The 25,307-nt window shown below is 37.5% G+C and overlaps 2 protein-coding genes across 2 annotated transcripts; both read left to right on the top strand.

Annotated features, from left to right (window-relative positions):
* Positions 1-12,738: 12,738 nt before the first annotated feature.
* Positions 12,739-19,393, top strand: LOC126785693 (autophagy-related protein 18f). The gene is made up of 8 exons (XM_050511316.1): positions 12,739-13,785; positions 15,683-16,144; positions 16,225-16,647; positions 17,027-17,263; positions 17,338-18,165; positions 18,256-18,422; positions 18,560-18,931; positions 19,151-19,393. The coding sequence occupies exons 1-7, from the start codon at positions 13,591-13,593 to the stop codon at positions 18,927-18,929; spliced, it is 2,682 nt and encodes an 893-aa protein (XP_050367273.1). The 5' UTR covers positions 12,739-13,590; the 3' UTR covers positions 18,930-18,931; positions 19,151-19,393.
* Positions 19,394-20,440: 1,047 nt separating this feature from the next.
* LOC126786554 (disease resistance protein At4g27190-like) lies at positions 20,441-24,862 on the top strand. The gene is made up of 2 exons (XM_050512404.1): positions 20,441-22,480; positions 22,618-24,862. The coding sequence occupies exons 1-2, from the start codon at positions 21,684-21,686 to the stop codon at positions 24,797-24,799; spliced, it is 2,979 nt and encodes a 992-aa protein (XP_050368361.1). The 5' UTR covers positions 20,441-21,683; the 3' UTR covers positions 24,800-24,862.
* Positions 24,863-25,307: the final 445 nt, after the last annotated feature.

Genomic DNA, 25,307 nt, shown 5'->3' with positions numbered 1-25,307 from the left:
AAAAGTCAACCTAAAGCTGATTTGTTTTAGAAGTGAAGTTGTATCAAACTAGGCCTAAGTGAGTATTGATATAGCAAACCTTCAAGGTTTGAATTTTCTTGGTCACTTCGGTCCGAAAAATCACATATGTTGTGTGTAAGTAGTTTTTGGCTTGGACGTGAGGAAACTAGAGCTTAGAATTGTGAAATGAATTTGTTACGTATCTTGAGATATTTGAGATTGCAAAAGAAAAAATTGTGTTCAGTTTATTAGGAAGAGTGTAGGGGAGCTTATTTCTAGTTGGTGAGAAAGATCAATGCGAAATGGTGTGATGCAAGAGGTAACATGCAACTTCAATTACAAAATACAAGAGACTTTATAGAGATGACATATTCAATGAAAACTTCTCTCTTGTCAAACACAACTTGAACTTTTGTTTAATCGAACAAAAAACTCAAATGATACAACGAGCTTATTGTGAGTTGAACTCATGACCTCTCAGATACGAAGGGAGACTAATGTCGCTTGACTAATGAAGTCAATGAACTTAATAATTATGTTCTATTCAGGTTTTTTTTTTTGAAAAAAAAAGATTTTAAATGGTTAAACATATTCTCACTATTCATTAATTCGCATTCCGGGAAAGTGTGTTTGGTCAGTATTATTAGTTACTAGCCTTCTTGCACACCCGTGTGTGCTTGTGAAAGAGCCATGCTCGTGTGTTAAAATTATATATTCTCCTATTTAGCTTTACATGAATTCGCTCTCTCATTTTCAATTTTTAGTTTCCATATTATTTTTCTCTTCGATCACATGGAAAGATTTGGGTTATATGAAAATGTTTTGGTATCTTGACAAACAAAATAAAAAATAATTAATGGAAGATATTCAGTTTTTTTTTGTGTTTTACCAAATTATCCATGCAATACATTGTTTTTTGTTAAAATATTTTTCTTCATAAGGGTAATTAAATAACTAGGCTAGTGGCAGTTCCATAAGTCCTTATTTACTTAATTAATATTTATTGATGTGAGCCAATGAAAAATTTCTTTATCTTTCCGGCGTTATTGTCACGCTAACCGGCATTTTTTTTAAATGTCAAATTTTTAGTCATTTTTGAGATAGACTACGCATTGTCACGAGCGCATAAGTATTCACCAAATGTTTTTCCGACGCTCAGTTTAGGTTTTACAAATTTTTAAAATTTTGTGGTGTTTAAAATTGTTTTCTGAAATTAGTTTTCAGTTTGGGTTTTTAAACCTTGGGCCTAGAAGCCCGAGCCCTTTCCTCTCTCCCTCTTTTCTTCTTTTTTTTTCTTCTTTCTTCTCTTCTTCCTTCTGCTTCTCTTCCCTTTCCGCTAAAAGAACCCATAGACCGACGGCTTTAACCGGCTGCACCGACGCCGTTCGGTAACCTCTGGCCGACGCACCACCTCCATTTGACACAAGCTCTTCAAGACCTAGTGCTTGCATGTCAGATTCGAGCCACCTTCCGGCGATTTTGAAATTGAGCAGTGACGCCGGTGAGCTTCTCGGCGAGGTTACGAGTTCTGGCCACATTCTCTTCCTCTTCTGGTAATATATGAGCCTCCCATTCCCTTATAGTCCCTCTTCCCTTTCGATCCACAACTTCCAAGCACTAATCCCAAATTTCTTTCCCTATTTTGCTCCGATGTGATCCCTCGTCACCGACAAACTTGATTCTCAATCCTAGATGCCTCTGATGAGCTCGAGTTGGATGTGGCGGCGTCGAAGCAGCTTGGATGAGACCCCAGTCGAGGCGTCACAGCTCGGGATCGACGTAGAGGAGTGCAGTTTCAACCGGATCTCTTTTCGGTGCTTCATTGAGGTATCAATCAAACTCTGATTCCTTTGATTTTGGTGTTGTTGTGTTTGTAACGTCATTTCGATTAGTTTGGTATATTTGCATGTTTCTTTTGAGTTGATTGAAGTTGAAGTTTTGGCCGAAATGGGTTATCGGAGGAGGAAGGGTAAAATCTTGGTTTTTACTGTATATAACTTACCCTTTTACTGTTTTATTGTGGAGGAGACAAGGAATTCCCTTTATAACTGGCCGTTTTGACCCTATGGAATCCCAAAAAAGTAGATCCCGCTCTAATAGCCTCGCTTTTTTATTTCTTTTATTTTATTTTATTCCCTGTTTCATGTAGCTTGGCAAGGAAATTTTGAGGCATGGCTCTGACCCGAGTAGCATGGGACACGTGGAATCCCGTGTGAATCAGCAAGCGTTACCAATTAACTAATTTCTAAACGCTGGAGTAGAGCGGGGTTTATCTCTGCATCGAATCAAATTAGCCCACTTTTATGAATAGCTCTTAATGCCGCATCTTAATTAGATTTGTTCTTCATAGACAAACTTGGGATTTGCGATGTTATCTAAACACATTTCAAGTAATTGTAGGCTTCAACAATTTTTTTTATCTCTAGTGGACCTCTCAGTAGGATTCGAACAAAAACTTCTTTTTTATTAGGTACACTTTCTCATCCTTTTGAATCCATTTAACTTAAATTGGCATTTTATTGCTGATACTTTCTTCTCGGTTCCTTCTTCTTGAAATCCAACTAATATTAACTTGAAGTGAGCTCTTTCTTATTCTATTTCATCTTCGGAATCCTGTCTAATGATCCAGGACGTCCAGCATGCCATAAAAGACCTACGAATAGGAAGAATCCTAGAACAAAATGAGCAAACCAAATACGACGAGTTGTGGGGTCCTGAGCTAAGCTTTGGCTAACTTTTAGTTATGATTTGTTGGAACAAAAGGTGGACGAACACATAACTCAAAATTTTGGACCCTATTAATTTTTAACTAGTTAATAAAAAAAGAGCTTGCAATAATTTCGTGACATTTTTGATTGGTTGTCTTTGTTTCTAATAACTTGTCGCCCGAATGGGCTTTTTAGTTCCACGGCCCGGCCCAAATGTGTAAATATCAATGGTGACTCATTATTTTGATGAGCATGTATAGGATAACTACCGTCTTGAAAGTTATTGGGACCGAGGGGGTTGTTTTATTTACAAACTTCTAAAAATGACTTTTCTACCCCTGTTGACTTGCAATAATTACGTTCTTGACCCTAGCAGTAAATAAGTTAAAAAGTTACTCAAATAATAATTAATTTAGTTTTTACTTAAATCTTATTGCTTTTACGTTTAGGTTTCTTGATTTAAATCGGATTAAGAAAAATTAGAAACCTTTCGCTAAAACATAATTTTAGCTTTACTATTAAACATTAAACTCGATTTCTGCCCGGATCAGAAATCGAGGAACTCTTAAGTATTTAATATTTAAATTCCAGAAGAATAAATTTAAAATTTCCATTTATCGATTATTTGTGTCTTAAATCTAGAATACGAATATCTATAAAATAAATTCACACTCACCTTTAGAAAAATCAACCGATCATCCTGAGACCTCGACTCGGGTGATCAAACTAGTCAAACTAACGATCAATTACTAAATTGACTAAAGACGTCATGGACCTTACTTTCACATTTTTGTCGTTATTGTTTAGCGAGACGAGCTTGAATTCTACTCAGAGCACGAGGAGCGAGACTTTGGGGCGTGGACTTCGGCACTGCCATATCAAGTAGGGTGAGTCGGTACCTTTTCGGGTTAGTGGTTTTCTATATATAAAATGTATATGTTATACGTCTTTACCGCATATTGCATTCATTGGCACTTTACTTTGGTCATATTGTCTCGAGACTGATCCTTTTATTTTATGCATGATTATAAGTCGGTGATTTCGTGTACTGATGTCTGGCAACGCACGTTTTATTATTATATGTTGAATCTTGCGTCCTGATGTTCGGGCACCATGATTTACCCACGGTGATTCCGTTGTTCTGATGTCCGACACTGTGTGGCTTAATACTACGGTGATAACTGTGTCCTGATGTCTGGCACTGTAGTACATTATTGGCTCCTGGTTCGCCCGAAGCCGAACCTTAGAGCCAGTCGGGTTTGATATACCCCATCGACACATTTGATATTTCGAGCCGAGTCGCATATTTTACATATGCATGATTTTACTTGATTTTTCCTAAACCTTATAAGACTTGTTATAGTCTCGGTTGGACTTTCGTTACATGTTTTTACACTAACAATCTATATATATATTGTTATATGTATATATATATATATATAAATGGTTTTCAAACCTAACTACGGTTGGGTCGTCTCACCCGCATCGGGTTAGCGAGGACGAGTGTTCACCCATACTTTTCAGTTATCTGGCAACCGGTTCGCGATGATCCAAAACTTCTAAGGGATAGAACTTTAGTAGGAAAATAAGAGAGACTTCTCGATATGAGAGGAAACGTATGAAACGATTAGAGAAAGAATAAGATTGAAACAAAAGAAAACTGATTTCCAATTGAATGAATATTTAATTCGTACAATATCATTGTTTATATACAAACACATTTTCCTAAAATATAAACTATAAATAGAAATGTAATTTAAAACCATTCATAATTAATGGTTACGTTAACTTACGTTAATTATGGAAAGAGTTAATTGTAGAAAGATCCTCCTGGATCATGGCCCCCCCATTTAGGAACCTTGAGCTCATGTTCAAGGTAATTTTAGATCAGGGAACTCTGCAATTGCCTTTGCCTTCAAGTACCATTTAGATTTGCTAGGAAGTTTCCCCTTTTTGCCTATGCGGAAATACTCGTACTTTCCAAAGCGGGTTTGACATTCCTTTTGCTCCAGTATGCAGTCATCCTCTAGTGGGTCTTCTCGCTCTATTTTTAAGTCATCGACCAAAGGAAGTCGAGTGTCTTCATCGGGCTCATCATCCAAGAGAGACGGTTCAAAGAGTTTCAGATTCTCGGCATTGATAACCGAGTACATATGCATATAAGGTGGTAGTTCGAGTTGGAAGGCATTATCACCAATGTGTTTGATGATCTTGAAAGGTCCATATCGAATAGGCTTGAGCTTCTTGCCTTCACCAGTTAACCGTTCTTTCCCAAGGTGTAACCATACTAAGTCACCCTCTTTAAAGGTACATGGTACACGATGTTTGTCATATCAAGCTTTATATCGTTGTTGAGATCGTTGCAATTGTGCTTCCACTTCTGAATGAATTTTTGAAACTCGTTCGAGAAATTGTTGTGCTTGAACATGTTCTTCTTCTTCCTTTGCACTTAATGGTTTGTCATTTGTAGCAAATTCCATATCAAAAGGGTTTTGAGGTAAGTAAGCCAAACAAACCTCAAAAGGAGATTTCAGTGTGGAGCCGTGAATTGCTCGATTAAAAGCAAATTGCAAATATGGGAGACTTTCATCCCAAGTTTTTGGATGCTTGGAATTATAACCCCTTAATATATGCACCATTGTTCGGTTGACTACTTCGGTTTGTCCATCAGTTTGTGTCTTAAAAGCAGTACTACGCTTCAACCTGGTATCCATCATGCCCCATAATGACCTCCAGAAATGGCCTAAGAATCGACTATCTCGGTCTGATATAATTGACGTTGGAAGGCCAAAATGTTTCCAAACATGCTGGAAAAATAACTTAGCAGCTCCCTCTCCCGTGACAGTTTTCTTGCATGGAATGAGTATTACCATTTTGCTGAAATGATCCACTACTACGAATAAGTAATCATTCCCAGACTGGCTTTAGGTAATCCTCCAAGGAAATCCATTGAAATGCTCTCCCATGGTCGATTAGGTACCGGTAATGGAAGATACAATCCCAATTTCCTGTTGGAAGGCTTCGAGGTGTTACATAGAACACAACCTCGTATATATCTGGAAACATCAACATGCATATTTGGCCAGTAGACATATTGATGGAGATTCAGTAAAGTCTTTTCAACTCCAAAATGTCCTGCTACTTTGGAAGTATGCGCTTCACGAATCCATTGCAGTCTGTCGCCATCTTCTGGTATGCATAATTGTGTTCCTTTGTACATAAGTCCATCTTTTAGTTGAAACTCACTAGTCTTTCCTTGTTGCAGCTTAGTATGAGCGGAACTAAAAATGGTATCTGTGTCGTACCCTTTTGCGTACTCAGAAGGAACTATAGGTTGGATCTGCATTTCCACCAATAATGCGGAACTTACTGGTAGAGGCGGTCGAGATAACATATCTACCAACTTATTAGTCACTCCCTTCTTGTGTTTAATCACTATATTGAATTGTTGTAGGTAAGACATCCACTTCATATGCCGAGCTTGTTGTAACTTAGACTGTGTAGTTAGATATTGAATAGGCTTATGATCAGAGTCAACCACAACTTCTTTTCCTAACAAGTAAGCTCTCCAATGCTTTACTGCTTGATGCAGTGCATAAAGCTCCTTGTCATAAGTTGGATATTTTAAAATTGGTCCACTAAACATCTCAGAATGGTATGCAACTGGTTTACCATCCTGAAGTAATACGGCTCCCATCGCATAATTTGATGCATCTGCTTAAACTTCAAATGTTTTTTACAGATTTGGCAATGCCAATACTGGGGCCTCAGTAATCTTCCGTTTTAATAATTGGAAAGATTCTTCATGTTTCTCTGACCATTCAAATTTTTGATTGGCCTTTGTAAGAGTATGTAATGGTGCTGCAATTAGAGAGAAATGTCTAATGAACTTTCTCAAATATTGGCACGCACCTATGAAACTTCAAACTTCAGTCACTGAACGAGGTGTAGGCCATCGAGTGATAACTTGTTCTTTTTCTGGATCCATTTTGAGCATCCATGCACCAATAATGAACCCTAAGTAGACAAGCTCTTGCTTCCCAAATTCACATTTCTTCCCGTTTAATTGTAGTTTACTAGTTTATAAGACCTCCAAAACCTGAGCAATATGACGAAGATGGTCCTCCCATGTGATACTGTATATTAGTATGTCATCCAGACAAATAATGACAAAGTCATCAATGAAAGGGCGAAGTACTTCATTCATTAGTCGCATAAAGGTTGTTGGAGTGTTACATAGTCCGAATGGCATAACTAACCACTCAAACAATCCCTGCTTGGTCTTAAAACCAGTTTTCCAAGTATCTTCTTCATGGATGCAAACCTGATGATAGCCAGATTTGAGATCGAGTTTTGTGAAGTAACAAGCACCATGCAATTGATCTAGAAGATCATCAATTCTTGGTATCGGATACCAATTTTTGATAGTGATCTTATTAAGTGCTCGATAGTCAACGCACATGCGCCAACCTCCATCTTTCTTAGGCACAAGTAGTACTGGTGAACCACATGGTGAGCAACTGGGCTTGATAACTACTTGTTCAAGAAGTTCTTGTACTTGTTTCTTGATCTCTTCACTTTCTGTTAGAGAAGTGCGATATAAACCCAAGTTTGGTAGAGGTGAATCTCCTACCAGTTGGATTTCATGCTCCACAACTCTTCGTGGTGGTAAACCTTGCACATCCTGAAAAAGAACCTTGAAATCCTTGTGCAATTTTCCAATATCGGAACATTGTGAAGGTGTTAAAGTTATTGCTGACAAAATAACAACATTAGCAGTTTCTTCTTGTGGCTGAATCATCAATAAAACAAACCGCCCACAAGAGTTAACCAATCTTTTGGCTTGGTTAACTGTCAGCAAAGTGTTTGTAGATTGAGGCATGCATGCATTGATGTGGAACTCTTTTCCATCCTTCACCAAACGATACTTGCGAAGCCTCCTATAGTGAATTGCATCACGGTCCCATAAATATGGACTACCCAATATAACTTGGCATACGTCCAGTGGAACCACCTCACATGTCACTTTATCGATAAACTGATTAGTGATTGTAAATTTGAAGGTACATTGTTTTTTAATCTGCATATCAATGTCCTTCTGAATCCACCCTAGTGGGTAAGGCTTAGGATGCGGCGTTGTTTCTAAGCCTACCTTCCTTACTAGAGCCTCTGAAATCAGATTCTTCTGACTTCCAGGATCGACAATAGCTTGTACAACACTCTGCTTCACTTGAATGTTCAAATGGAATAGCTCTTCACGCTTGTAAGCATCTGCAGTTTCTGTTGGTGAAGTCATTCAGGCAAGTGTAATGTCAGGCTGCTTCAACTCTGGAAGCTCTTCTGCCTGTTGCACCGTCAAAGTGGCCTTTATGTCGTTCCTCCCTTGGTTGTTCCTCTAATTTTGGGATTTCAACTCAGGATGAAGTATCCAGCATTTGTCTTTAGCATGTCTGCTGGTACGACAATGATCACAATAATTCTTCTGTGGTGGTCCATCTTTGATATGTTTGCCATTCTTCTTCCAATCAGATTTATTACTTGCAGTTGTTTGTTTCTCCTCCTTCTTGTCAAATCTTTTGTATTTAGCCTCGATGGCGATGGCTTTGACTATAGCTTCTTCAATAGATTCTACGGTGAACAACTTTAGTTTTCTCCTTATGTAGTCGGCAAGACCTCCAATATACTTCATGTAAACATCATGTTCGTCAACATCTATATCCAACACCAAAGCTTGGTTGTGGAACTCAGAGATATAATCTTATACCGATTGACCAAACCTTTGATTGAACTGCTGCCATCTATACCATCTTTCTTCCTCATAACCAACATGGTAGAATTGTTTTCTTCATAATTTCTTAAATTTACTCCACGTCAATTCCGAAATATTGTACCGTTTTCGGTATGACTTCCAGCATGTAACGGCGTGGCTCGAGAGTTTCAAGCTTGCGAATTGGATCTTTTCAGCATTAGAATACTTATGTATAGAAAAATAAGTTTCTAATGTATCTATCCAATTATCCAATCGTTCAGCATCTATAACACCATTAAAAGTAGGAATTTCTACCTTAAAATTAATTTTCAAGGCACTTATAGGATTTTTCGGATTTCCTACTTCCTCGGAGACATTCTCTATAGTGGTATCTTCCTCATCTTCACTGTCATCTTCAAACTTTCTTTTTGAAGGGGATGCTTGTGAAAGTTGTGAGGTTTTAATACTTTCCACCAACTCAGAAAATAGATGTCGTTAGTAATTAGACCTCTAGTTCAAGCTTGGTGAGACGTTCACCTTCGCTATTTGGTTGTGAAGCTCCTCCTGTCATTGTTCCTCTCTTTATCCTTGGCTTTCGATGAACGAGCAAAGGACCTACAAGTTCTTCGTTAGAAGTTCTGCGTCGGTCGCGAGTTAAGACCATAAACCACCTTCACCCTTTTGGATCTGGTGCTCTGATGCCACTTGATCCAAAACTTCTAAGGGATAGAACTTTAGTAGGAAAATAAGAGAGACTTCTCAATATGAGAGGAAACGTATGAAACGATTAGAGAAAGAATAAGATTGAAACAAAAGAAAACTGATTTCCAATTGAATGAATGTTTAATTCGTACAATATCATTGTTTATATACAAACACAATTTCCTAAAATAGAAACTATAAATAGAAACGTAATTTAAAACCATTCATAATTAATGGTTACGTTAACTTACGTTAATTATGGAAAGAGTTAATTGTAGAAAGATCCTCGTGGATCACGCGAGGACTTGGATTAGGTGCTAGTGGCGTCGCATCGCTCGTGGTTCACTTTCGATACCGAGGAGCCTGCTTCACGTGTGATTTCTTATTTACCCGATCTCCGTTTTTACTTCAACAATTGCACGACGCGTACTCTGTTACTTTTCATTTTAGTCATGCAATTGTTTCCTTTGGCCCGTATTTATTATGATGACGCACTTTTCTCATGTCATACTTAAACTTTCATTTTATTTGATACCTTCCGCTTATTCGTATTTATTCAGTAAATTGAGCTTCATCTGTTTTTTAACCCAAATTTACTATTATTTATTTATCCCAATAGCCTTGTAGTCGTAAATTGGCGCTGTCGATGCCTAGAATCTCGTATCAATTGGTACTAACCTAGAACTACGGCGATTACTGCTGTATTTTTCATGACCAAAAATGGTCTCGGGGTGTGATAATTAATGATCAAACAATGATATGAATTTGGGTTTGAAAAGAATAATACCCCCAACATAAGAAAGTTTGTCTCATCATGGCTTTGTAATCGAACAAAACTTATACCCAACATTATAAGACTAGACGAAAATGGGTTGATGCCGTAGCAACCAAACTCAGAAGATAGGATTGGGTATGTGCATAGACTTGCATACTCAAAAGATAGGATTAGATATGTGCATAGACTTGCGTATTCGTATGTTAGTCTCATCTTTCATGTGAGCTTCCTCATATCTTTTGTATAGCTTTATATTGATCTAAACTGCAACATAATGATTCATATGGAGATTTTCCAATGAGGATCATCTTGTTAAGGACTAGTTGAAGACTTTCTAAGTAATTGTTAATTAGACTTATTTTTCTGTCACATTTTTTCATCTCAATAGTTTAGACTTTAGGTATATAATAGTAGATTAAATATATAAATTTTCAGCTAATTTAGTGTTCGTTAAGATAAGGTATCAAAGTAGATCAAATGAATGAATGAACCAAAACTTTCAAACATGAACCGTTCAAGTTCATAATGAGTAAATCACATTTAATAATGTCTTAACGATTGTCAAATTTGATGAATTTTTGCATGGATGATCTACTCATATATATCTAAAAACTAAATGGTCAAGATATGAATATGAAATCTAAAAGTGTGTGAATTAAAGAGGTCTTCAACAAATTCTCAATAAGACGGTTCTTATCGGAAATGCCATAATTTTTCATATTATACTTGAGTACACGAGAATTATAGAAATTAAACTTCCATTTTATTAATACTCCTATCACATTGTCTTAACTTTTCAAAACACAATGATGTGGCTAGCTAGGTAAAAGAAGGAAGAAAACAAATAACAAAACTTTACCCAAATATCAGAATGGGCGATCATTTTTCTCTCAATCTAGATGTCATCATATAAGATCCATATAGATTGTAGTATTGTACATGATTGTGTTCAAGATTAAATAGATTATTGATTTGTTCATATGATCTTGATTCTCAAATAGTACCTACGTGTTAGGTTTCGTTTAATATTTGTTCTCTCACACTCAATGTCATCAGTTTGACAACTCAAAATCGATGTTTATGTAATTAAAATTTGCATATTAATTAACAAGTTATCGTCGGATAATCACCTTATTGTAGGTGTATGGTGCGACAATAAAGAGTGGTGATGAGGCGAAAGCTTGTGGTCGAGGAAGGGCCCTATTGTTGACAAAATTAGAAAAATGAGCATCTAAAAACATCTCTAATAGCTTATCTAAAACTCAAATAATCTCTATTAGAGAGGAAAAACACCAATTTTTAGCTCCAATAGCTTTTATAAACCATTATTTATAATAGAGAAAGTGGGAAGAGAGAAACAAAATCTCTAGATTTGTAGAATTTTCAAAATCTGTATAATTTTGAAAACAATTTCTAAACTTTATTTATTACAAAAAAAAAATTCACTCCATTCTAAAAAAATAACCAAAAAAAAAAGAATGATTTATCAATATTTCTCTGGTCTTGGTATAAATTATGACATTATGAGATTTAATTTGATTTTCATTTAATTATACACATTTACATTTAAATTATATAATATATAGGTGAGCTGTTGGAGTTGAGACATTTTTTAAAGAGATTTGATATTTTCATCCTCTGTAGTAGAGAATTTTAAGAGGAACTATTAGAGATGCTCTAAATGGTGGTATTCTTGACCTCCAAGAAAAAAAACACTTGGGGAGCAAGTCATACATAACTCAATTTATGGAAAGTCTTGGCTCTTTTTCTAATCAATTTCAAACAGAAAGTCAAAAAAAAAAAATTAATTACCCTATAATCTTCACTACTCAACAAACATCATGGTCAAATTTCCACTGTTGGTTCATACTCATCCTGCTATATATCGAATCAAGGGCTTATCCAGTTAAACTATTCGTGACACTAATGTTAGCAACGATTTTTCTCTATTTGTTACAATTATCCGCAGGACCGTGACATTTTTCCAACCCTATGTTTTTTGTAGGCTCAAATACTCAACTATACTTGCCACGTTAAAAACTTTAATGTAGTTGACCATACGTCATATATAAAGAAATGAGACTCATCATCCTGTTAACAAACACATGCCAACATTAATGGTCTTCACATTTCATCGTATAAATGCACATTGCTGTTACAAGAAGTCCTATGCCTTCAATACCACACAAGATGGGTAAATTGGAAGCAATGATTTTCAATTGCTTATTGTGGGGGTAAAAAGCTAGACCACCACAAGCAACTGAAGCAAGGTACAATGGTCATCATTTATAATTTTCCATTTCCATGCAAACAACATGGTATCCTATTCGAATCCATTTCAATATATATAAGGTCAGATACCCTTTTGAGTATAACGAAGCTTACTCTCTTCCTTAATTTCAAACAATGCTTCCAAGTTTGTGCAAGTTTTCATTCCTAAACGAAATTTTGGTTTGAAATTGCACCCAACCTAAACAAGCAGGTCTCATTGAGAAAGACAAACCCACTAAACTATGGGATTGGCTAGAGTGTTTTGAGCCTCATATATTATGCTATATTGAAAAAAATGTGTTCATTTCTCAAAACTACAAAACACAACAAATCACACATGCATCCCATCTTTCTAATCCAAACAAAAATATCCCACATATGTTGTCGCAAAATTGATGTTATGTACCACAAAGATGAAAACTTTACCATATTTTACTCGTTATAAAGAGAAAAAAGAAATAGGGAGGTAAAGAAACGTGTAGAGGAGGTTGAAGAAGTTGTTCTGGTTCTCAACTTAACCCAAAAACCGAACTAACAAAACCAAACCAGACCAAACACCAAAGCAAAATCTCCAACTCCAAGCTTTGACAATCTTTAGGAGATAGGCACATAGCAGAAGCAAGCTGATAGAGTCGTAAACGAATAGTCTTTTTCATTCCTTCAATTTTTTTCCTCCCTCCTTTGTTTTTTTATTGATATCATGATCATCGTCATCAGAAAAAAATAAAAATCATTTGCCATTATCTCTTCTCATCTCTCCTCCGATCTCCCTCCTGGTTTTCTGGCGGTTTTTCCTTGTGAAAACCCTAATCATTAATCACTCTCACATTTCAATTCCCAAACCCTTTCCTTAAATTTCATAAAAATCACATTTTTCCTTCTTCTGTAAATTCTTTTATTCCTTTTATTTATTTATTGCAAGAAGCTTACTTTCAGAGCAAAGATTGCAGCTTTCGATTTGGGTCTCTCTAGATTTTAGGTTTCTGATTGTGTCATTGGGATGAGAAGAAGGGTCTTTGTTTTGTTAAAGAACAATTTTGGTGGGTAGTTTTGTGCTTGCGCAATTCTGATCGTCTTGTTTGTTTTTATTGACTAAACGACGTGAAAAACCAGAGGCTTTGTGGGTTCTTTTAGTTTCTTGTTTTGGATGCGTTAGGGCTGTGGAACTTGGAGATGGAGACACTTGGAGCCTAAAAAGGTTGTGAATTTGGAGCTGTTTCTTATTTTGGGTTTGGCCCTCTCTCTCTTTTTTTTTTTGTGTTGTTGTTGAAGTTCAAAAGAGAAACAGCTCTGAAGGGTTATGATTAAGACAGCTGGGTTTGAACAAGAAGAAGTAGTAGATAAGGAGTGTTTTGTTTATCTGAGTGTTGGTTGTTTTCTTGGGGATGATGAATGATGGTGGACGTAATGGTGGTGGTGTTTCCCGCCATGGCAAGACTAATGGTTTCATTCCGAGTTCGTTTCGGGCACTTTCGAGTTATCTGAGGATTGTGTCTTCTGGGGCATCAACTGTTGCCAGGTCGGCTGTGTCGGTGGCCTCTTCGATTGTGGAGAGGGATGAGGATGCCAGCAATGATCAGGTACGATAAGTTGTTTGCTTTTTGTTTAAGTTGGGAAATTTTTATTGTTCTCGTTAGTTTTCGGTGTAGTTTATTGGATGAATTTGTGTTTATTGTAGAGTTCAGTTCTTTTATCGTGTGTTGTTAAGTGTTTTGTAAACATGGTAGTTTGATAATTGTGGCCGGAAAGGACTAGACATTGTGGTTGGGGAAGATAGGAGATAGAGCTGCAAAGGGAAAGACTGTAAATGCTGATTGAATAGAATTATATGTGAAGAGCTTCAGTTATGTCTTAGGAGACTTTGATCTTGGAATTCTGTTATATTTGATGTTGGAAAGAGAGCAGAAATGCACCCATGTAGCAGTTACAAGGAGTGTATGCATGTAAAGAATGTCAGTTATGAGATATGTGGTTTGCATATTAGTCTGATTTTTCTGCATGCTGATCTTTAAAATTGGAAAGAGAACACAAATGCACATTTTGTGTTACTAAAATGAGATTCAAGTAAGTTTGAGTGGTATAGTATTGGTAGTGTCGGTGCTGGTTCAAAAAGCATCAGTTGTTCGGAACTGTGATCGCTTGTGTGCTTCACAGAATTTTAGGATTTTATGCATGCATGGTTCTTGAGATTCTATTCCTTGTTGACTGATTATCAATTGGTGTTTTCATGCCGGGTATAGTCATCTAGTAGATTTTGTCGGAATACAAATATCCATGTGTATGTTGAGAAAGTGGCAGTTTGGATTTGTAGGTTCTAATTTGTAATCTGGATCAACCGTTTGTATTTTGTCGCTTGTTTATAGTGTTGAGTTGCGAAGAAATTTTCAAGATTGTGTTGCTTAGTAATCACTAGCCTACACGTGTTATTTGAATCAATATTTGGATACGTAAGCAAGATTGAATGAATTTTGCTTAGTAACTTGTTGGCTGCACGCTTCATCTTCCACGTGTGTTGATCCATATGACATTAATCTTGCAATTTAAGCCATTTCTATTGCAATTGACTGCACAGATTTGGAAAGATTTTGCCAATTCTTTTTTATGTTTCATGCTATGAATCATTCTGGTTTTCATCCCTCCACCCATCCATCATTTCCTCTTAATCCAATTGAAATTGATTCACCTGCCGTGTGTTAAAATTGATCATGGCTTTCCTGCCTCAGATGACCACCTGGAAATGATTCAGATGGATTTGAGATCATCTGAATAAGTTTTGCTGGCCAGTCTTTTCCGATGCTGTACTATATGAAATAATATTAAATCTGGTTTACAGTAAAGGTTACTAATTTCAGTCTATTTATATGTGCATACCAATTCTCAAATAGTATAGTAAGACATATGTTGAAGAAGGATGAAGGTACTTCTTCTCAAGTATGATTTAGATGATATAAGGATTACTCATGTCGGTCAACAATTTGAGTTTGATCCTAAATTATAGTATGAGAGAGCTTCTCCTTTGTCCTCAGAACTAGAAGTTACTGAAGGCAGAGCTGGAGACAAGAGAGGTCAAATTGAATTTTGGTCTGTTTGGATAACCAAAATACATTGCGGTATTCGACTTTGTCTGCACTACACATATCACGTGCCTGCTTGACAATTTATGTCATTCTGTTAATTTTTAAGTGATGGGAGGACTTGCCTGGGTATATTCTTTGGATTTTTCCATGATATTAAATTGCTATTTCTTTTGTTGAGATTGTTAATCTTTCAGCATAAATATACAAAATACATATAATCCATTCTTGCTTTCACATTTCTCTGCAAGATTTGGCCTTTTTTTTTATATACCACCAAATTGTTTTGTTCATATCAGACAATAACTCTGTAAATATGGTATTGTTATTCCTTTTGTTTTTCATGAAATTCAACTGTTGTCTTAACCTTTTCATTATTGCTATTGTTTTTGGAAAAATATAGGTAAACTGGGCTGGATTTGACAAGTTAGAGGGGGAGGGAAATGTCTGCCGTAAAGTTCTTCTGCTGGGTTACCGCTCTGGTTTCCAGGTCTGGGATGTTGAAGAAGCAGATAATGTCCATGACCTGATTTCCACACATGATGGTCCTATTTCATTTATGCAAATGCTACCTAAACCAATAGCCTCAAAGAGATCAGATGACAAGTTTGCAGAAAGCCGTCCACTGCTGGTTGTTTGTGCTGATGGGTCAATATCTGTTGATAATAACAAAGAGGATAACACTGGCCCTCGCAACGGTGTTACCACTAACAGCCCTGACAAAGTGAACAGTAGTTTTGTGCCAACTTCTGTTCGTGTTTTTTCCTTGAGATCTCAATCCTATGTTCACGTGCTGAAGTTCAGATCAGCTGTTTATTCTGTGAAGTGCAGTTCTCGAGTTATTGCTATTTCTCAAGCAACTCAGGTATACTTGTATTTGCAAAGTTTTAGTCATAATGATTTCTCTTTCTCCGATGCTCAAGTATCTAATTTTGTGTATTGCAGATACACTGTTTTGATGCCACAACATTAGAGCGGGAATATACTATTCTTACCAATCCTATAGTTACGGGATTCCCAGGTTCCGGAGGTATAGGTTGTGGACCTGTTGCAGTAGGCAAGAGATGGCTAGCTTATAGTGGAAGTCCTGTTGCAGTAACCAGTTCTGGGCGTGTTAATCCACAACATCTGGAACCTTCTGCTAGCTCTCCTTCAAATGGTAGCCTGGTTGCTCACTATGCAAAAGAGTCAAGCAAGCAACTAGCTGCTGGGATTGCGACCTTGGGAGACATGGGGATTCAGAAGCTGTCCCAGTTCTACTCAGAGCTTGTACCTGATAGTATTACTTATCCCCAGTCAGGGAATCCTTCTCGGAAAGCCAATAGAACTGTCAATGGCAAGTCAACAGACACAGAGAGTGTTGGAATGGTATATCTTCTCAAACCTTTGCTTTCATGCTAATATAGCTGTAAACCGTTATTTTGATCCCGATAGAAATTTAGTGTTTCTTGGAAGAACCTTTTAATATATCGTGCGTACAAGCGCGCACTTGCATTGTACAATCTGATTAGAAAATGTTCTTATTGTGAATAAAGGAAATGTTCTTATGTTCCATGAAGTTCAACGATCTGCTATGCAGATCATGTAAGGATATTCGTGCTATTAGGCATGGTATTTACTCATCATTTGCATGATTTAATCATTCTGTTTTTGACTTGATAAAGTTAATAGGGGTAAATGACACTTTCCTGGTCTTTTCAGATTCAATTTGGGTTCCTTGTGCTTATTATTTCTTTTGGTTTGTCAGGTCATTGTCAGAGATATCGTCAGTAAAGCTGTTATTGCACAGTTCAGGGCTCACCAAAGTCCAATTTCTGCATTATGCTTTGATCCTAGTGGCATGCTTTTAGTGTCTGCTTCAGTTCAGGGGCATAACATCAATGTTTTTAAGATAATGCCTGGACTTCCTGGAGTCTCTTCTTCAACTGATGCTGATGCATCTCATGTACATCTTTACAGGCTACAGCGTGGAATGACAAATGCAGTAAGAATCATCATGATCTTTTGTGGTAACAACAATCACATGTTTGATATTAATAATATTCTCTACCTTTGCAGGTCATTCAGGACATTAGTTTCAGTGATGACAGCAACTGGATTATGGTTAGTTCCTCTAGGGGGACTAGCCATCTGTTTGCTATAAATCCTCAGGGAGGACCTGTTGATATTCCAAGTTCCGAGGCTAGCTTCAATCCAAAATATACTGTATCAGGTGTCCCAACTAGATCGGCAGTTCGTTGGCCACCTAATTCAGGTTTGCAAATGCCTAATCAGCAGAGCCTCTGTTCACCTGGGCCCCCAGTTACACTTTCTGTTGTTAGTAGAATAAGAAATGGAGACAATAGTTGGAGAGGGACTGTAACTGGTGCTGCTGCCGCTGCCACTGGCAAGACGAATTTCTTCTCTGGGGCAATTGCTTCCTCGTTCCATAATTGCAAAGCCAATGATTACCATGTTGAGTCCAGCTCTTTGAAGGCTAAATACTACCTTTTGGTATTTTCTCCATCTGGTTGCATGATACAATATGCATTGCGAATGCCAAATGGTCTGGATTCAACAACTGTGACTGGATTGAACTCTGCTTATGAGTCAGATCACGAGGGTGATGCCAGATTAGTAGTTGAAGCTATCCAGAAGTGGAACGTATGCCAGAAGAAGAACCGGAGAGAACAGGAGGATAACACTGACATATATGGGGATAGTAGAAATCTAGACAATAATAAGATATATCCTGAAGGAATGAAGAAGGCCAACATTGTATATCCTGAAGCTTTGAGTTCTGTCCCAAAAGAAAAGATCACCCCTGAGGAAAAAAATCATTTGTATATTTCAGAAGCTGAACTGCAGATGCAAGAAACTCAAGCTCCACTATGGGCAAAAAATGAGGTATCTATCTATGTGATAGATTGTCCTTATGCATGATATTCATATAAATTCCTTGAGTTTGTGTTTATGCTTTTGGTTATTCTTTGCCAGCTATATTTTCAGTCGATGATTGTGGAAGGTGTGAAGATGGATGGTGAAAGTGACACTGCCGGAGAAATTGAGATTGAAAGGATTCCAACTCGCATGATTGAAGCAAGGGCAAAGGATTTGGTCCCAGTTTTTGACTATCTTCAGACTCCAGTGTTCCAACCAGCGAGGTGAGAAGACTTTCTATGCATCCATTTATTTTTTACTTATGTGGCATGTCTCTATTTTATAATTGTTTGTTGCCTCTACGATGCACAAAGAGAAGGTAAATATTGCTGTAGATGATTTAGTACCTTTTCTTTCGCAGGGTTGCTGCTGTGAATAGCAATATCAGTGGGAAACTTTTTGAACAGAGGTCTGCAATACCTGAAATTGACAGGCTTTCAGGCAGGAGTAGTTCAAACTTTCTTGATACCATGAGTGACAGTGGTACTGGACTTGCAGAACAACACAACAGTAGTGAAGAAACTGGGTGGGGTGTTCCTCAGATGACAATAGGAAGCACGGGCTCTGTAAATAGCAATGACAGCCCAGAAACAAAGACTCAGCTTGAGACTGTAAATAGTAGAGAGCACAGCTTTAAAATGGAGGCTCAACTCAAGTTTGTAAATAATGACATAGAAGAAGACATGGGAATGGGGAATCTTTTTGAACAGGGAGGTGATGAATATGATTAGAGGTATGTTTTCTTACGAATGTAGTAGTTTGTGGGATTTTCTTTGGGGTTGCAATTTTTGTCTGATTGTCTATTGTTTTTAGATTTTTGATGGGCTCTTCTAGTTATTCATTTGCATAAATAATGATTTATTTTTATCGCATTACTTGCTTATATGTTGTAATTTTTTTTACCAGAGTTGTGTACCAGTATGATTTTGATGTCGGTATCTGTTTGTATCAGGTGTGCAGATATTCTTTAGTTCTCCTGGGAGAGTAACAATGTTAATACAATGGGTGGTTTTGGGAGAAGCATGAGCAATAGGGAGGGGGGTGTCTGGCTTTACTGATGCGGAAATTGTGGATAACTATGTGGTTGGTTTTCATCTTTGGTTGACTCTGTAAATAAATTGGCCACATAACGTTTCCTAATCAGTTGTAATATGTACATAACAATAGAACTGCATCTTCCTGCCGCTTTATCGCTCTCTTTTGTTTTCCAAGTTATCTTGCTGCTGTTCTTTTCTCAGATATAAGTGTTGCATATCTTGAGTGAGAGTAACGTTTTGTGCTCATAAACCAATGGTTAAAAGCTATTATATTTCAGTTTCTGAACAGCAACAAGGTTGTGCAGAAAGTTACTTTACTATTGGGGAATTTCTTCTGCCGGCAGTAGAAGTGTTACCTCCTTGTGGCTGTAGGAGAGAAGCATCTTTGAATGTTCAAGTGATCAGATGCATGTAGCTCAAGAAGAATGGGAAATTGGTAGTCGACTACTGTTATAGTACCAGGATCAGATTATATGCAGTCTTATTTCCTAAATATCAGTCGAAATACTGAAACAAAATCTTGGTGACCAATTGTGATCGATGTCTTGATCAGCCTTGGTGTTTCATAGCTTCTGGCCAACTTCGACCTTTAAGCAGAATCTGTACCTCCCTGAGTAACATGGACACTTTTCTGGGATCTCTCCATTGCTTCGCGCAAATATGTAACTGATCATTCTTGCTCCAAATGTTCAAGGATAGACGTCGTGCCATTCTCAAATAGAAATTCCGTCACCCATTTTTGCTTCGATTTTTTTCTCTGTATGATTGACTGAAATAATTTGTTCGAGCTGGTTCGTTTCCTCGGATGTGGTTGAATTGTTGTATTAACGTTCAAACCCCAATAAGTAAAATCATTTACAACAATCATATGACGCGAGGTACGTGTTTACCATACTAAAATCACACTTTCTATGAACCTAGATTATTTGGCTGGTTATAATCAATAATTTGAAACCGGAATATGTATGATTCGGTTCTGAATAATCAATCATTTTTACTATATCAAGATCACACATTTCAGCATATATAATAATTATTAAGCATCCTAAGCATTGATACCCTAAAGGAGAAAAACTACTTAAACAACTCTAACTCGTATCAGCGAGTTCCACACAACTAAACCTTTTGAAATTATAATCTAGGGATTCTAGCAATTAGCTGCAAGTGAAATAACCAAGAGATAATAACCCTGATTGCAAATCCTACTCCACATTAGTCTTTTTATTTTATTTACCCTCCTTTATAACTTTTACTTTTGTATTGTTTTACTAATCCATTCTCAAACAAACATCAGGAGGAAGCCGGCGAAACGCAGTTTCTGGGTACAGACCCCAGTTCTGTTCAATTGCAAAGGTAAAGCTGAATCCTACAACACCAACCCAACAAAGGTCTGGCCCCTCTTCCTGTTTTTCATTATACCCAGGTGCTATCTTCTTTTGCTTTTCACTCTAGTTTCAGATTTCTATGAAACTGGTTGCAGAAACAGAAAGATCATGTCTTTACTTTCTGACATTAGCAGACAGTACTATTGTAAGTTTGTAACTGACTCTTTAAATGATATATCTAAGCCTTGTTTTATTCTGCTGCTGTTTGAGTTCGTTTCTGCTAATGTGTGAGGCATATCCAGGAAATGCAATACACACTAACACTACTGTCAGTTCGCTCAGTTGGATACAGTTTATGAATTCAGATATATGTAATTTTTTTTAATATCTCGGAAGCCTTACTAGATGTTGATCAATTTATGGTGAAGCATGTGCCCGGATTTTAATCTGAAAGCACTTTTGTTGATGATTATGTTGGTATTGCAAAGTCTGGTCAGATATCAGAATGCTTATAGTGTGGTTTAGAGCTTAGGGAATTCAGACACTTTAATGTTTTTATAAGTTCCGTAACAAGACCGGAATTCAGAAGGAGTCTCTGTTTGTCATTATGTATTTGGAAAAAGTTCCTTGGATTTGGTACTACTGTTGTTTAGTACCCAGATTCCAGGAGCGCTGAGTGTACCAAAGACATGCTTGCAAACATTGGAGTGTGGAACTGAGGAGTATTAATCAAGTGAGGCTAAGAATTGTCATTGACTAGGAAATTCAATGACAATTTCCTTGTATTTGGACCTCTATGTCAGATATGAGTCAATGATTAATTTTTACTCTTCTGTTCTTGTTCTTGTTCTTGTTCTTGTTCCGTCTCTTTTTGGGCTCTTCGATGAATTTATTTGTTTTTCCTTGCTTATTTCTAGGAGTTTAAGACAAACCTGCTAGACAAACATTCAAGTCTATAAAATCTGATGACACATAACTATTTGTGTCTAACCCCAAATCAACTATAGGGCTTATAGTTTCAGTCATAGAGTAAGTACTCGTTACTCCCACCCCTCCCATTGGCCTTAGTTCTCTTTAAAGCCCGAACTAAAAAACGACCTACTTCTGCCAACTATTTTGTACCATGGAAACTTTGGGTGCTTTCATTGTTGAAGTAGGCAAGTCTTTAACCAAATTCCTGTGGTCGAAGTTTGCCACCCTGAGAAAATTCCAAAAAAACATCCAGACTCTGAAGAAGGAGCTGCAAACCCTCAGTTGCCGAAAGGATCAGATAACTGAAGATATTGCGTTAGCAAAATTAGAAGGGAAGTGCCCAGCAAGCCAAGTTGTAGGCTGGATTGAGAAGGTTGAAGGCATTGAGCAGGCTGTTAAGGAGGAGATTGACAGCAAACTGCAGCCATTTTTGCAGGAAGATCAGATCGATCCTTCTGTTAATGGCCAGGGATGTATCTTTGACTTGAACATGCACCAGAGGTACCATCTTAGCAAAATTGCAGCAAAGAGGTGTGATGGGGTGAAACAATTAATTACTGAATCGTACAACTTTTCTACTATGTGGGAATCTTTGATGCTTCGTATCATACCCATTCAGCATATTCCAGCACCATCTCTTGTTGGCCAGAAAGCACAAGAGATGCTAAAGCAGGTTATGGAATGTCTGGCTGATAATAAGATCAGTAGGATTGCTGTCTATGGAATGGGAGGTTCTGGGAAGACTACGCTAGTAAAAACCTTGAACAATCAGCTCAAGTCTTCTGGTTCAAAGTTATATGATGTGGTCATCTGGATCCCTGTCTCAAATGACTTGGATATGAAAAGGGTTCAATCTCGGGTCGCTGAGAGATTAAACTTGGCAATAAAAGCAGAAGAGAGCATAGAGAATAGGGCTTGTAGATTACATCAAGCATTAAAGTCAAAAAGGTATATGTTAGTGATTTCATGCCTAGTCTTTCTATTTTGTTTTATTATTTAAATGTTACTTGACTTACTTCACTGTTAATGCTTGTTACAATGTATAGCTTCCTAATTTGTTGAAGCTCCTTATATTTGTGCAACAGGTTTCTCCTTATTCTTGATGACGTTTGGGAGAAGATTGACTGGGATGCTGTGGGGATACCACAAGGTGATGACCAAGCAAACTGTAAGATCGTATTCACAACCCGATCTCTTGCTGTGTGTAGGGAAATGGTGACCGATAAAGAATTAAAGATGGAACTTCTTAATGAGGAAGAGGCTTGGAGTTTATTTGCATGGAGTGCAGGAAATGTAGTGGAGTCAGAACAGATAAATCCTCTTGCAAGAGAAATAGCCAGGGAATGTGGTGGTTTACCCCTAGCAATTGAGACTATGGGGAAGTACATGAAGGACAAAACAATGATACAGTTATGGAAAGATGCTCTATGCCAGTTGAAGCATTCAAGATCAGATTATGGGAGCTTTGAAAAGGTGCATCTGCGACTGGAATTGAGTTATAACTCTTTACCAAGTAAGATTCTTAAGAGGTGTTTCTTGTTTTGTTCCCTGTACCCAGAAAATCTTTTAATTACTGCTAGGGAACTAATATGTGGCTGGAGAGCGGAAGGACTAATCAGTGAGCATCGAACTTTAGAGGAGTCATTTAACGATGGAATTGCAAAAATTGAATATTTGAAAGACTCTTGCATGCTAGAACAAGGTGAACGCATAGGAACAGTAAAGATGCACACTGTATTGAGGGAAGTCGCCTGGTGGATATACTCAAATAGAAAAGAAACTGGGTTTTTTAGCAGCTCATTTCTGGGAATGCAGGCGAAGTTGCAGAGTTCTTTCAGAGTAGTTTCATATATGCAGAACTCTATAACCAGCTTGCCTAGTAGATTCTCATTCTCCGGGTGCTCCAAACTCACTGTGTTGTTCCTCCAATGTAATCCTTTCTATAAAATTCCTGATGGGTTCTTTCGAGAACTTAGAGCCTTAAGATTCTTGAATCTGAGCAGCACTCAAATATCTTCCTTGCCTTCTTCTCTTCTTCAGCTAACAGAGCTACACACTCTTCTCTTAAGAGACTGTTCTTCTCTAGAAAATCTCCCACAACTTGGAGCTCTCCATAAACTCCAGGTGCTTGATCTATATGGCACTCGCATAAGAGAGCTTCCAAAAGACACGGGAACTCTAACTCATCTGAGAGATCTAAACTTGTCGCACACAAACCACCTAAAAAGTATCATAGCTGGATCCATCTCAGGATTATATAGTCTTGAGGCCTTGGACATGTCTTTCAGTGCTTATCAGTGGGATGTGGAATGTAATGTAGAAGGAGCATCATTTGATGAAATTTTATCCTTACAGAGGCTTTCAGTTCTTCACATAAGGCTAGACACGGTTGATTGTGTTGCTTTGGACTTTGATGGCTCTTGGTTTGGAAGTTTGAAAGAGTTTTCTATTTGGATTGGTCCAAGGAGCTGTGACTTAAGCTATTTACCAACTCAGCATGATGAGAAACGGGTCATACTTAGAGGGGTTGACCTCTTGCAAAGTGGCCTTGAGGGGTTATTGTGCAGTGCAGTTTCCCTGGACCTGGTCACATGTGGAGGCATGAGTAGTTTATCCGATGTAGTTTCCAACAGAAAATTGGGTGGCCTGCCAAATTTGAAGTTTCTCACCATCTCAAATTGTGACTGCATCACTAGTTTGTTTATTGGCGAACAAACTCTTGCAAGCACATTGCCAAATCTACAGCATTTGAGTCTCAATCGCCTAAACAATTTGGAAACCATGGTGGACAGGATACTCCCTAGAGGATGCCTTGGAAAATTAAAGACCATCGAAGTGATGGGATGCGGACGACTAAAGACTCTCATATCCTTCCCTTTACTTAGAAGGGTTCAAAATGTTGAAGAAATCAAGGTGAGTGACTGCAGGAGGATGAAGCAAATTATTGTAAATATCATTTTGTACGAACCTCTTCCAAAGATGAAAACAATAGAAGTAAGGGATATGGACAGCTTAACAACTATTTGTTCAAGGGCTGCAAAGTTGACTGCTCTGGAGAGGATTGAAGTTAGCAATTGCCCCAAGCTAGAGATGCTTCCACTCAGAGCTCACAATGCAGCAAATCTCAAAGAAATTAGAGGAGAGTTAAGTTGGTGGAATGGTCTTAGATGGAAACGAGATGGAGATATGACCGGTCTTCAGCAACGATTCCAAGCGTGCGCAGACTCCACAATGCTGTTAGATACAGAGGTAAACAAGAATGTGTGATAAATTCATAATATATACTTTCGCTGTTCATATTTTTGAGTTCATGAAAGATTTCGACTTTTCCTGTGTCGTACATTACTTCAAATACATCTCTCCAATCCAATGAAAATTTGCAGAAATTTCTGTGTAAAAGATATATTGTTATCTGTCTGATACTCCCTATGTTCTAAATTGTCTTGTAGGCTTAAGAATGGATATAAACAAAGTGCTGAGGAAGTCCCGATTACAAGTTCGAGAAACAGTTTCATGGGTTTCATCTCCTTTTTGTAGCTATATTGCTGTCTAATTCGTTTGTTGAATTTTTTTGTTGTTGTAACACGTCGGCATTACTTCATAGCTTTAATATCCTTCTGTACTAGTGACATTTTACATTCCAAGATGTGAATATAAATTTCTCATCATTGAAGTCATTTTCTTCGTGAACTATTTCTTGTGCTTGTGATGTTACTTGATGATTCAATTTTGTTTCTCTACTTTCATATTTCTGGAAAATGTACTGAAGGTATGT

The sequence above is a fragment of the Argentina anserina genome, chromosome 3 (genome assembly GCF_933775445.1).
Source record: "Argentina anserina chromosome 3, drPotAnse1.1, whole genome shotgun sequence".
Classification (NCBI taxonomy): domain Eukaryota; kingdom Viridiplantae; phylum Streptophyta; class Magnoliopsida; order Rosales; family Rosaceae; genus Argentina; species Argentina anserina.
This window is presented reverse-complemented; position numbering and strand designations above follow the sequence as displayed.

Excerpts from the sequence above, each read along its gene's own strand:
- LOC126785693 (XM_050511316.1), top strand. The coding sequence starts at position 13,591 with ATGATGAATGATGGTGGACGTAATGGTGGTGGTGTTTCCCGCCATGGC. Across the intron at positions 16,145-16,224 it reads CTATTTCTCAAGCAACTCAG|ATACACTGTTTTGATGCCAC; the intron begins GTATACTTGTAT and ends TGTGTATTGCAG. Across the intron at positions 16,648-17,026 it reads ACACAGAGAGTGTTGGAATG|GTCATTGTCAGAGATATCGT; the intron begins GTATATCTTCTC and ends TTGGTTTGTCAG.
- LOC126786554 (XM_050512404.1), top strand. The coding sequence starts at position 21,684 with ATGGAAACTTTGGGTGCTTTCATTGTTGAAGTAGGCAAGTCTTTAACC. Across the intron at positions 22,481-22,617 it reads CAAGCATTAAAGTCAAAAAG|GTTTCTCCTTATTCTTGATG; the intron begins GTATATGTTAGT and ends TTTGTGCAACAG.